A 12,263-nucleotide genomic window follows, 5' to 3' on the forward strand; every position below is an offset into this window, starting at 1 on the left:
TTTGTTATTGTGCTTATAACACTACCTCTTAATTCTACCATGGATCCCTAGTCTCGTTTATTTCGTTCCCTACACGTGCACTTTGTTTTGTTTTATTCAATTTCTGAAGTGCCGTTTACTTCTTTCCCAGTTTAAATAAAACCATTTTTTCATTGAAAAAGAATTGCAACAATTTGAAATATGGGGACAACGAAAACTTTTGATATTGACATGTTTCCATCAGACCTGGAGTTCTCAGTTTTCACTGGCGATGAAATCAAACGGCTAAGTGTTGTTAAAATTGTCACGGGTCTCACATTTGATCCGCTGGGACATCCACTGCCCGGTGGTCTGTATGACAGCCAAATGGGTACATTCGGCAAGCGCATGGAACCATGTGCCACCTGCCTGAATATGCAAGCTTGTCCCGGCCACATGGGCCACATCGAATTGAATGCTCTTGTTTATAATCCATTTTTCATTAAATTTGTTCAAAAGATATGCAACATTTCGTGTATACATTGCTCTAAACTGCAAATTAAACGTAAGTCATTCAGTAACCTATTTACTATTACACAATAAATGAATATTGCATTCTTTCAGAGCATGTCTTGGATATATTGTCATTGCAATTGCATCTCATTGAAGCGGGCTATGTAGTTGAAGCTCAAGAACTGGAAATGTTTAAATCGGAAATTGTTTTTAATAGTGCAGAGACGCGCGTAAAAACTGAGAGGGGGGACTATTTGCACCCCCGCCTATCGGAAATGTTTCAGCTCTTATCCAAAGGCCGCAGTAATCAGGTGAATGTAACAAAGACTTCTCGTGCAGTACGGGCTGCCATTGTAAATGCTGCATTACAGCGTCCCATGTCTAGTAAATGTCAACATTGCAACGAAAACTTAAAAAACGTCCGTTATATGCACCATAAGCTTGTCTATTATGTTAGTGTGGCGGAAATGAGAAGCAAGTATGAAAGCCTGAATGGATCATTGATCATTTCTCGTAATAAAAGCCATTCCATATGATTGTAGGTTCGGCGACAAGGAAGGTGTACCTGGACAACACAAAGTTATATTGGCTGATGAATGTCGAAAGTTTCTGCGTCAGGTTTATGAAAACTATTCTGAAATTTTGAAACTTTTTTTCCCGGTACTAACATTGGTGGGCAAATCCAGCGAACATGGTTTCAGTCCAATTGATATATTTTTCATGGATACAATACCGGTGACTCCGCCCAAAGCTCGTCCCTCAAATATTTTGCACGATCAAATTGTAGAGCACTCCCAAACTGGTCTTTATCGAGGAATCATCGAAAATAACTCCGTGATAAGAGTAATAATGAAACATATCAAAGGAGAAGTGTTCGATATGTCCGAAGAAGCACAGGTAGGCTAGTTTTAAAGTCCCCAACAATAATGTTTCGACCGAAAACCTTATGTCTTCTTCACAGAACGTTTTTAATGGTGCAAAAGGTTCAAATGCTTATGAAAAACTTTATAATGCTTGGCAAGCTTTGCAGACGTCAGTCAATGTTTTACTTGATGTAAGCATGTCGCGGGAGGCTCAAAACTCATCTGGTCTGAAGCAGGTTTTGGAAAAAAAGGAAGGTCTTATACGCAAACATATGATGGGCAAACGTGTTAACTATGCTGCTCGTACTGTCATAACACCAGACCCCAACATAAATGTAGAAGAAATTGGCATTCCAGATATATTTGCGCGCAAATTATCGTATCCAGTGCCTGTGACACCATGGAATGTGGCGGAACTACGTAAAATGGTGATGAATGGGCCGGATGTTCATCCCGGGTATATATATATATATATATATATATAACGGATTTTGTTTAAGCTTTTGCATTTATTTTTAAATTTAAACTCATTTCAGAGCGAATTATATTCAAGACGAAAGGGGATATACCACATATATTCCAGCTAATAATGCATCTAAAAGAGAAAGTATGGCAAAATTATTGTTTAACTATCCCGAAAAGGGCATAAAAATTGTACACCGACATGTATTGAATGGAGACATTTTGCTTTTGAATCGCCAACCCTCGCTTCACAGGCCATCAATTATGGCCCACAAAGCACGTATTTTGAAGGGTGAAAAGACCTTTCGTTTGCACTATTCCAATTGTAAGGCATACAATGCTGATTTTGACGGTGACGAAATGAATGCCCATCTTCCTCAGAGCGAAGTTGCAAGATCCGAGGCCTACAATCTGGGTATGTTCAAAAAGATATAATACAAATACATACAATTTTGTTTGCTACAATACTTTGTCTGTATTTTCTAGTCAATGTGGCCAGTAACTATTTAGTTCCCAAGGATGGTACACCATTGGGTGGCCTTATTCAAGATCACGTTATATCAGGCGTAAAACTTTCAATACGTGGCCGCTTTTTCAATCGCGAAGATTATCAACAGCTTGTGTTTCAGGGACTATCTCACATTAAAACAAATATTACTTTATTACCACCGGCTATAATTAAGCCCATACAATTGTGGTCTGGAAAACAGGTAATTTTAACTTGCAGTTAAAGTCCAATGAACTAACCTCCAACCCAAAAAAAATGAAATAACACCCAAAAGTATTTTGGGAAATATTTCATTTTATTTGGCGTTTATTTCGTCGATATTATTTGGAGATTATTTCATTATGAAGTAATTCCCAAATAAAGAAATTTGGGGATTATTCCAATTTTATGTTTTTTTTTCAGTTAGTTAAAAACTGAATTCTTATTGAGTTTTTACAACAATTATTACTATTAATAACATTACAAGTTTGTTTTCAAGACAGTAAAATGCATTGGGGTAATATTTCAGCGTATTGTTGCCAGTTCAAGCTTAACATAAAGCGTAGAACAGATGATAATGAAATTTGAAAGCATTGCCAGTAGACACAAAAACGCCAAATTGTTATTGTTATTGATGATTTTCATAAATATATTATATTTTTGAATTTGAATATATATTGGGTTGCCCAAAAAGTAATTGCGGATTTTTTAAAAGAAAGTAAATGCATTTTTAATAATACTTAGAATGAACTTAAATCAAATATACTTTTTTTAACACTTTTTTTCTAAAGCAAGCTAAAAGTAACAGCTGATAACTGACAGAAAGAATGCAATTACAGAGTAACAAGCTGTGAAAAAATTTGTTAACGCCGACTATATGAAAAATCCGCAATTACTTTTTGGGCAAACCAATAAAATATATTTTTGAAGGTGCCATCCCATCACAGGTGCCATCTGGCACACCCTCAAAGTAAGAAAAAATACTTAGAAAAAAAAAATAAATAATAGATTATTATTATGCACATATGCAAAAGGAGGAGAGGCAGGAGAAAAATTTTTGTTTAATTTAAAATCGAGTGCTCAATGTTTTGGGTGTTCTTTAATTTTTTTTTTGTTATTTCCAAAATTTTGGGGTTTATTTCTTTTCTATTGGGGATTATTTCATTAGGGGTTGCTTCATTTCTTTCGAGTTTACTTCATTGGAGATTATTTCGCAGTGCCGAAGATAATATGCCTTTCTTAAAGCTAAAGTAGCCCTCATTCTGCACAAGTTTGGGAGTTGTTTTTGACATTCTAGCGTTGATGTTACGCTACTTTTTCCTGAATCCTTAAGTGCTTTGTTCTCAACTTTGGGATTTATTTCATTAGAGATTATTTCGCAGTGCCGAAAGCTAAAGTAGCCCGCTTTCTGCTCTAGTTTGGGAGTTGTTTTTGACATTCTAGCATCGATGTTGCGATACATCTTTCTTAATCCTTTGATCCCAACTAGAGGGATATATGGTTTCTGACAGACTTTGGACATTTTTTAATGTCAGTGGACAGTAATTTTTGTCAAAGGAAAATGGTAAAACCCGATACAATCGGGTTAGGTTTCTAGCATAGATGAGAGCCAGCAAGGAAAGGCAAAAGTCGGGCTGTGCCGACTGTATAATACCCTACACCTACCCTAAGCTCAAAGTGGGAGCTATATCTAATTCTGAAACAATTTGATGGACCTCGGCGGATGTTTTCCGATGGGTTATTGGTCAATCCGTATGAAATTTCGAGCGAATATTTTCAAACTGTAATAAATACGGTTGACAAATGACAACTTTATTGTAGATTACCTAAAATCTGACGAACATATATATGGTAACTAATCTACATCTGAACTAAACTCTATAGATATTGTGGAAGTTATTGTTGTAACCACATTTGCATGTGGAGGTGGCGATCCTCGTCATGCTCCTGTAGATGAGCACGCTCGTTCCGGTCCAAAGGAGGGATCGCCGCGGGAACAGGGTGACCATTGGTAATTTAAAGGCACCAAGAACCCCCCTTGTCTTATCGAGCATCATAGGCACTAAGTATTTATGCAAGAGCTGGTGCTGCCTGGCCTCTCACTGAGACTCTCCCCTCGATGCCGCTGAGTGTCCGCGACTGTTGTTGCAGCTACTCTATATGGAGCATTCCACTAGCCGCAACCTGTGGACACGCCCGGTAGCTCGAAGCTAAGCTTCAATGAACACCACACAGATCGAACCTCAATGTTCCAGCCTGTGTGGTGCTCACAGCTATTCCGTGCCGAGATAGTCGTTGGGGAAAGCGTTGTGGAAAATTTTGGCAAGATTAGTCAATAAATGCGCTTGCAGTGGCTCTAGGAGTGAAAATCGGGCGATGCATATATATGAGAGCTATATCTAAATCTGAACCGTATTCTACGAAATTCACGAAATTATAAAAAAATCCTTCCTGTCAAACTTCTAGGGAATCGGTTACAAATGAGCATTTATTGTAATTGTAATATTTCTCAAAATCGAACGAACATAAATATGGGAGCTACATCCAATTCTGGACCGATTTTTTCCAATTTCAATAGATTTCGTCTCTAAGCCAAAAATATATGGCCAAATTTGAAGACGATCGGACGAAAAATGCGACCTGTAGTTTGTACACAAATTAACATGGACAGGCAGAGAGACGGGCATAACTAAATCGAATCAGAAAGTGATTCTTAGTCGATCGGTATACCTATCAATGGGTCTATCTCTCTTCCTTCTGGGTGTTACAAACAAATGCACTAAGTTATAATACCCTGTACCACTGCGGTGTGTAGGGTGTAAAGAGTATGTACCACATATTCCTTAACCAGTTTCCATTCTACGCCCTTAATTTGTTTAGTATAATTTTCATCCAATGGCCTAAATAGCTTGGTCTTTTGCAAAAATTTTTGCCGTATGTTTCGAAGCAACCTCAGTTGCAAGTCGCTTAACTCTGAGACTTTAGGTTTATTGTGTTCGCCATCGAAGAAGGTAGAAGAAAAAAGGAAGACACGAAAAACAGAGATACACCATACAGGGTAGCTGCCATGTTGTATAGGCTTGTAACCAAGTTCGCACTGGTATATCTCTCAAACTAGCAATGACAGATACATGATATTTATTGTATTGACAGCTCATTATATTGTTTTCAAGCCGCCAAAAGAATTTGCTTCCGAGTTTGTTTTAAAATAGATTATTGCTGATCGAGGTCAAGCGTTATATTTGGCTTAAAATCACACTCGGCTTTTGTTGGCGAACGCAAAAACATCAAAGTGAAGAAAATGTTTGTGCTTCGCCACCAAACGCCATTGTGGTGGTTCAAAAATAAAACTGCAACAACACCTGACATTGTCCGAGTTCAGCGAAATCCATCCTTTCGAAGGAGGTGTTACATATATTGACAAAAAAATCTTTCGGGTACCCGAAAATAGTATTCTCCGACGTGAAAAATTTCTCAAGTGAGCAATTCGAAACTCCGAAAATTATCTACTTCATATTAACTGACAATTTAAGCCTACGAATGGCCACCCGAAGTAATTTTTCGAAGTAAAAAATACGTTTTATTGGGAAAACATTTTGGAAGCTGCTTTGAAACCTTGGCCACACAAACATTTCCATCGTAGGCCATGGACGTCCAAACAAGACAAGGCACCGTTACGTGTAAAACAATAATGACTTAAAAAAATCATGTTCCGCGCTTCATTTCGTTCACACAAAGGCTGTCCAAACGCCCAGATCCGATTAAAATTTTTTATTTGCACCATTTCAGAGAGCATTGGATTCTGAAATTTAGATTTCTTCCACACTATGTTGGAATAAAAAAAATATTTTCATACGAAAAATGTGGTTGTGTATGGTAACACTTCGTGTCAGCCACCCTAAACTTGAAAACTTTTTATTTAAAGAGAAAGTGAGGTGTCAAAACATTAAAATTACACAGAAGAAACATTTTTTGAAAATGTTATGTTTATCGTTTGACTTATCTATGTATAAAAAAGTGCAGTTTGAGTTTTAAATGATTTCTCCCTCTTTTTAGATATTGTCAACCATAATAATCAATCTTATACCTGAGGGATATCCACCTATTACACTGAATTCAGTAGCGAAAATTGCTTCAAAGGTAACCAATCTATAAAATGTCAAAACATGTGTTAAATGTATGCATTAACAGTGTGTATTAAATTAGCATTGGAACGTTTATAGAGGACGCGTTGCCCTAGCTGGAGGCACAAAGATGGGTGAAAATGAAATGTCTGAGAGTCAGGTAATAATTCGTCATGGTGAACTTTTGGCAGGTGTCTTGGACAAACAGCAGTACGGTGCCACCACGTATGGTCTCATACATTGCATGTACGAGGTGAGTTCGATTAGTAAGCCTTAGTTAAATGTTTGATCCTTTACTTCTCTTACGTGTGCATAGCTATACGGTGGCAACATATCGACGTGCTTGCTAACCGCATTTACAAAGGTCTTCACATTTTTCCTGCAATGGGAAGGATTTACACTGGGCGTAAAGGACATTCTGGTTACGGCCGAAGCCGACGAAGAAAGGCGCAATATAATTCGAGAAAGTCGTAAAATTGGTAATGCTACTTTGGCATCTGCCTTGGATATGGAGAATGTTCCCGCCTTAGATGTGCTGTCGGAGAAAATGGAAGAAGCTTACATCAAAGATCCCAAGTTTCGAGTTATCCTAGATCGTAAATACAAGTCAATGTTGGATAATTACACAAATGATATCAACAAGTAGGTGTGGGTGTGGATAGGTTATACAATGACGTGGCTAATTTTTGCTTTTCAGAACATGTTTACCTAATGGTTTGATCACAAAATTCCCCGACAATAATCTACAGCTAATGGTTATGTCGGGTGCTAAGGGTTCCATGGTCAACACTATGCAAATTTCCTGTATGTTGGGTCAAATTGAATTGGAAGGTAAACGCCCACCTCTTATGATATCGGGCAAATCCTTACCCAGCTTCACTTCTTTCGAAACTTCGCCCAAATCAGGAGGATATATTGATGGTCGATTTTTAACGGGAATACAACCGCAAGATTTCTTTTTCCATTGCATGGCTGGTCGTGAGGTAAACTCGTCTCTTTGAAATCCCTTTTACCAGAGGCTAGTGAATTTTGAATTTTCTAGGGCCTTATTGATACCGCTGTGAAAACTTCTCGCTCGGGTTATCTGCAACGTTGCCTAATAAAACATTTGGAAGGATTATCGGTAAACTATGACTTGACAGTGCGTGACAGTGACAATTGCATTGTTCAATTTCTCTATGGCGAGGATGGTCTGGATATTTTAAAATCAAAGTTCTTCAATACCAAATTCTGCACAGAATTTCTAACTCAAAATGCCGCAGTAATAGTTCGTCCTCAAGAAATGGAAACAATAAGGGTTGAGGAAGAAGTCAATAAAGTACATCGCCACAATAAGAAAATTCGCTCTTGGCTGAAAAAACATAGCAGTGCAAACACCAAACATATTGCCCCTTTTACCCACTTCTCAGCCGAGCTGCGCAACGAAATCGAGGTTAATAAAGCCAATAAGCTTAACACAAAGACCGGAAGACGCCGCATAGATGAAGCTATCATCAAATTATGGCGAAAAGCCGATGATGATAGTAAAGCCTCGTATCAAAAGAAATATACCCGTTGTCCAGATCCCACTAGTTCAGTTTATCGACAGGACACGACCTACAGTTCTGTTTCGGAGAAAGTGGAAAAAATTATTGCCGATTACGTAGCCAGACACCCCGACCGGAAATCCGCTGTTACCGATGTGATGTACGTGAAAAACGCCAAAGCCTTAGCGGCCCCAGGTGAACCGGTTGGTCTTCTTGCTGCCCAATCGATTGGCGAGCCTTCCACTCAGATGACACTGAATACTTTTCACTTTGCCGGTCGCGGTGAAATGAACGTGACCCTGGGTATACCACGTCTTCGCGAAATCCTTATGATGGCTTCGGCTAACATTAAAACCCCTTCAATGGATATACCCATCAAACCAAATCAGGAAGAGATGGCAGAAAAACTACGTCTCACGCTAAATAGAGTGACATTGAGCGATGTATTGCAATGTAAGTGTTTTTTTAATATGGTATTTCATCAATAACTAATTTCCCTTACCAGATGTTACTGTTAAAACGCAATTGGTTCACACACCCACAAGAGTACAAAGATATGAGTTAACCTTCCAGTTTTTACCCCGACAAGCTTATGCCGAAGATTTCAGTGTCAAACCAAAGCAGATTATACAGTTTTTGAGCAATAAATTCTTTTCTGTGTTGTTCCGCTCGATCATAAAATCATCCACATCAAAGACAGCAGTGTAAGTGATAATGCCAATAAAATTTGAAATAATTTAATTTTCTATTGAATCTGTATCGGTGCCAAATATTTAAGTATTGAAATGGGTGAAACGCAAAACAAAGATGGCTCTCAAGACGAAAACATAGATGCTGGCGAAGATATTTCGAAGGCGCCAAAAGAAACGTCTGCTGATAATGACGACTCTTCTGACGATGAGCAGGGAGATGCAGATAATGATGCAACCGGAGTTAAACTGAAATCAAAGAAGATGGACGAGAACGAATATGACGACCCAGAGGAGGCAGAAGAAATTGTTGATGGTATGATGCTTCTTTCCCATACAAAGTATGGGTGGATGCCTTGCTATTAACACGTACGATATGTTTCCTTTATTCTTCATAGCAAATGATGATGAGAATGAGGATGATAGCGTTGAAGCTCCAGCAGATGAGACACACGACTCTGAGGAGGAGTCCTCTAATAAACCAGATAATCTTACGGAGAAGGTCTTGCTCAACTCCATGGTTGAGAACTATGTGTATGATAAGAAACGTTATTTGTGGGCCAAATTAACATTTAATGTAAGTCTCATGTTTACGCACGTACGTATATTTAAGCGTTATATCCCAGCAAAGCATAAAGCAAATTTTATTTAGGTTATCAAGCACTAAATGTGCATTTCTGAGTCAAATATAATTTCCGATGTGAACTTTAAGGGTCCAACAATAAGCATTTGAACCTTTTAGAGGCCTTAAATTTGAAACATCAGCTCCTTAACTATTTAGATTCGACATTTCACAGCAATATCTCTGCCCGAACCAAAATTACTGGCTTATTTTCACTTTTTCGTTTCCTTTCCACTACAATGCACAGCTCGCCCCCTTACCGCAAAAAGGCGTGATCTAAATCGGTTCATAACTTGATATAACCCCCATGTAAACCGATCGCCCGAAATGACCTCTTCAGCCTCTGCAGGGCGCAATTATTATCCGATTTGGCTGATATATTAAACGTGGTATTGTTATGAGTTCTAATGGCAAATACGGTTCATAACTTCATATATTTCCTATATATTTGAAAAATACATTGAAAACACTTGAAATGCGATCAATGATGGAAATTAGGTACGGCCGAACTTAATGCGCTATTACTTGTTTCTATTCTCGTGATTATGTGTTACTTAAGCTGCCATTACACAATCATACATGTCATATGTAATTTCCCAAATAGGAACTCTGAAAGTTGTACACATCGTGTGATATTGAATATGACAAATGGATATTGGAATTAATATGCAACCTATTCGATTAAATTGAGTTTTTTTTTTTGTTCATCAAATATACATGTGGACACATGTCTATAAAAAAAACTACAATACATATAGGAATACCTGCCGATTATAACGATTATGAATACGGAAAGTTACAGGTCCTATGACATGTCTGGTCGAGTAGTAGGATTTTATAATTATTGGGATTTTGTAGATTTTTTCATTGCTGGCTACCTTTAGTTTTATCCATACTTTAAAACTACAGCCAATTTATATTCCACACCTATTAATTTTTCTTACAGTTAGAAATGAGACACCGACAGCCAAATATATCTACAATAATCCGGGATTTGGCGGGAAAATCAGTGGTACATCAAGTGGAAAATATAAAACGTGCCATTATATATAAGGGCAACAATGGCGAGTTGACTCTTAAGACTGATGGCATTAACATTGTAGAAATGTTTAAACACAACAAAGTGCTTGACATAAATCGTTTTTACTCTAACGACATACACGCTATTGCACGAACATACGGAATTGAAGCAGCAGCTCGAGTCATTGTGCAGGAAGTAACGAATGTCTTCAAAGTTTATGGTATTACGGTAGACCGCCGTCATTTGTCGCTTATTGCTGATTACATGACATTTGATGGTACTTTCCAACCCCTGTCTCGCAAAGGAATGGAACACTCTGCCTCGCCTTTGCAGCAAATGTCCTTTGAATCTTGTCTCCAGTTCCTGAAGAATGCTGCTGGTACAGGTTGTGCCGATGAGTTATGTTCACCCTCAAGTCGTTTAATGGTAGGCCTTCCAGTACGAAATGGCACAGGTGCCTTTGAATTGCTGACAAAAATATGTTAAATTTTAATTTCCAGTTATAAAGTATGTCATTTTACAATAAAATTTGTAGAAAATACGATTTTTTTATTTTTTTTTCTGAAAAAGGTGCATGGTACATTAACTAGAGTCCTCCGAGCTGTCTGAATAGGCAGACAAAAGTGACAAGCCACCGCCAGAACTAGGGCCTTTAACTTGTTTACTACTTGCGGAGGTTTCATTTAAACTATCCGCATTTACTACAGCATCAACTAACTTTTGGGCGTCTTTTGGTTTCGGTTTGAGTACAACCAAAGGCTGTTTACGTTTCACAACATCAGTTGAAGACAATCCTTTTGTTGTGCTGCTGCTAGCTGTAGGCTTTTTAAAAGTCGGTCCCGTTTCATTAGGCTTTAGCATTTTCGCAGGTTTGGGATTGGCTGCATCCTTTTCCTGAATTTCCTCAATTATTTCCTCAGCGACAATTCTTTTACTGCCATCAGATACTTTGTTCTTAAAGTTTACAGACCTGTAAAATGGCAAAAGAAAAGTAAATTATTGTTATTTTGTCATTTGACTACACAAAGCCCACTTACTTTATATACTCCTCATCTTCTCTTTCTTGTCTCTCCAGACGCTCTCTTTCCGTTTCCTTATTACTATACTGTTGCAACATCGTAGCATAGTCAACAGTCTCTTGCCTTCGATTTAAATCTCGCAATTCTTCTAGCGATTCCAGCATTTCAATTTCATTTCTCGATTGCTGAGTTCGATTCTCCAGCATTTTCATTGGATTGCTGGCTTCTTCCTCGCGCAACTCCTCCTCTTCCCTGCGAGCTTGCTCTTCAGCCATTTTTAGAGCCATAAAATTTCTGGTCGCTCCAGCTTCTATTTCATAGTCCGTATTTTTGGGATCTGTTTTAAACGATATTTCCTGTAGACAGCGAGTACATTTTATGTAGAAACGGTAAATTCGAATGCCCAGGTATGTTTCATGTTCCACATCCTCCTTTCGAGCGTTGAACTTCTTGCCCTTGTAAATGTATTCACCGCATGTTTTGCAGCGCATATTGAATGGAGCCATCAATCGAACAGTGTATTGGCGATTTTTGGATAATTTCATGCGCGGAATTTTGGATGGGTCAAAATCCGGCGGATAGTATTTCTGTAACAGCAAAATTGTTAAATAAAATCAATGATTGGTTCAGTAAAATTATGCTCACATTCAAAACTTTGCGCTCCGACATTTTTAACTATGTATTATTTATGAAAAAGAAAGTTTAAAACGTTTATAAAACTCCAACCAAAACAAAATCAGCCAAAAACAAAAAAAAATGAAACCACCGAGCCGCGTTAGTTTGAACGGTGTGATATCACACATACCTAAATGAAAGTGTCTAAACGGCCACGATGGCATAATATGAATTATTCGCATGGTCTGATTTATTGAACGATAAATTAAAAATGTTTAGAAGGGAAAATATTTGCATGCTGGCTGCAAATTCGTGAGACCATCAAGACAAAGGTAAAATACGTTTTTTGAGCTAAATATTCTGT

General features: G+C 38.0%; 2 protein-coding genes across 2 annotated transcripts; one reads left to right on the forward strand and one right to left on the reverse strand.

Moving 5' to 3' along the window:
- The first annotated feature begins 45 nt into the window (after window positions 1-45).
- Window positions 46-10,809, forward strand: LOC106091410 (DNA-directed RNA polymerase I subunit RPA1). The gene is made up of 15 exons (XM_013257923.2): window positions 46-523; window positions 583-949; window positions 1,014-1,368; window positions 1,433-1,791; window positions 1,871-2,211; window positions 2,283-2,506; window positions 6,340-6,423; window positions 6,490-6,660; window positions 6,724-7,049; window positions 7,105-7,390; window positions 7,450-8,386; window positions 8,439-8,637; window positions 8,712-8,938; window positions 9,021-9,199; window positions 10,191-10,809. Exons 1-15 carry the CDS (start codon window positions 181-183, stop codon window positions 10,749-10,751), a joined length of 4,959 nt encoding a protein of 1,652 aa, XP_013113377.2. The 5' UTR covers window positions 46-180; the 3' UTR covers window positions 10,752-10,809.
- On the reverse strand, window positions 10,731-12,035 carry LOC106091411 (splicing factor YJU2). The gene is made up of 3 exons (XM_013257924.2): window positions 11,930-12,035; window positions 11,303-11,871; window positions 10,731-11,235 (listed from the first exon to the last, which is right to left on the reverse strand). The coding sequence occupies exons 1-3, from the start codon at window positions 11,951-11,953 to the stop codon at window positions 10,848-10,850; spliced, it is 981 nt and encodes a 326-aa protein (XP_013113378.2). The 5' UTR covers window positions 11,954-12,035; the 3' UTR covers window positions 10,731-10,847.
- Window positions 12,036-12,263: the final 228 nt, after the last annotated feature.

This window comes from Stomoxys calcitrans, chromosome 5, assembly GCF_963082655.1.
Source record: "Stomoxys calcitrans chromosome 5, idStoCalc2.1, whole genome shotgun sequence".
NCBI classification, from domain to species: domain Eukaryota; kingdom Metazoa; phylum Arthropoda; class Insecta; order Diptera; family Muscidae; genus Stomoxys; species Stomoxys calcitrans.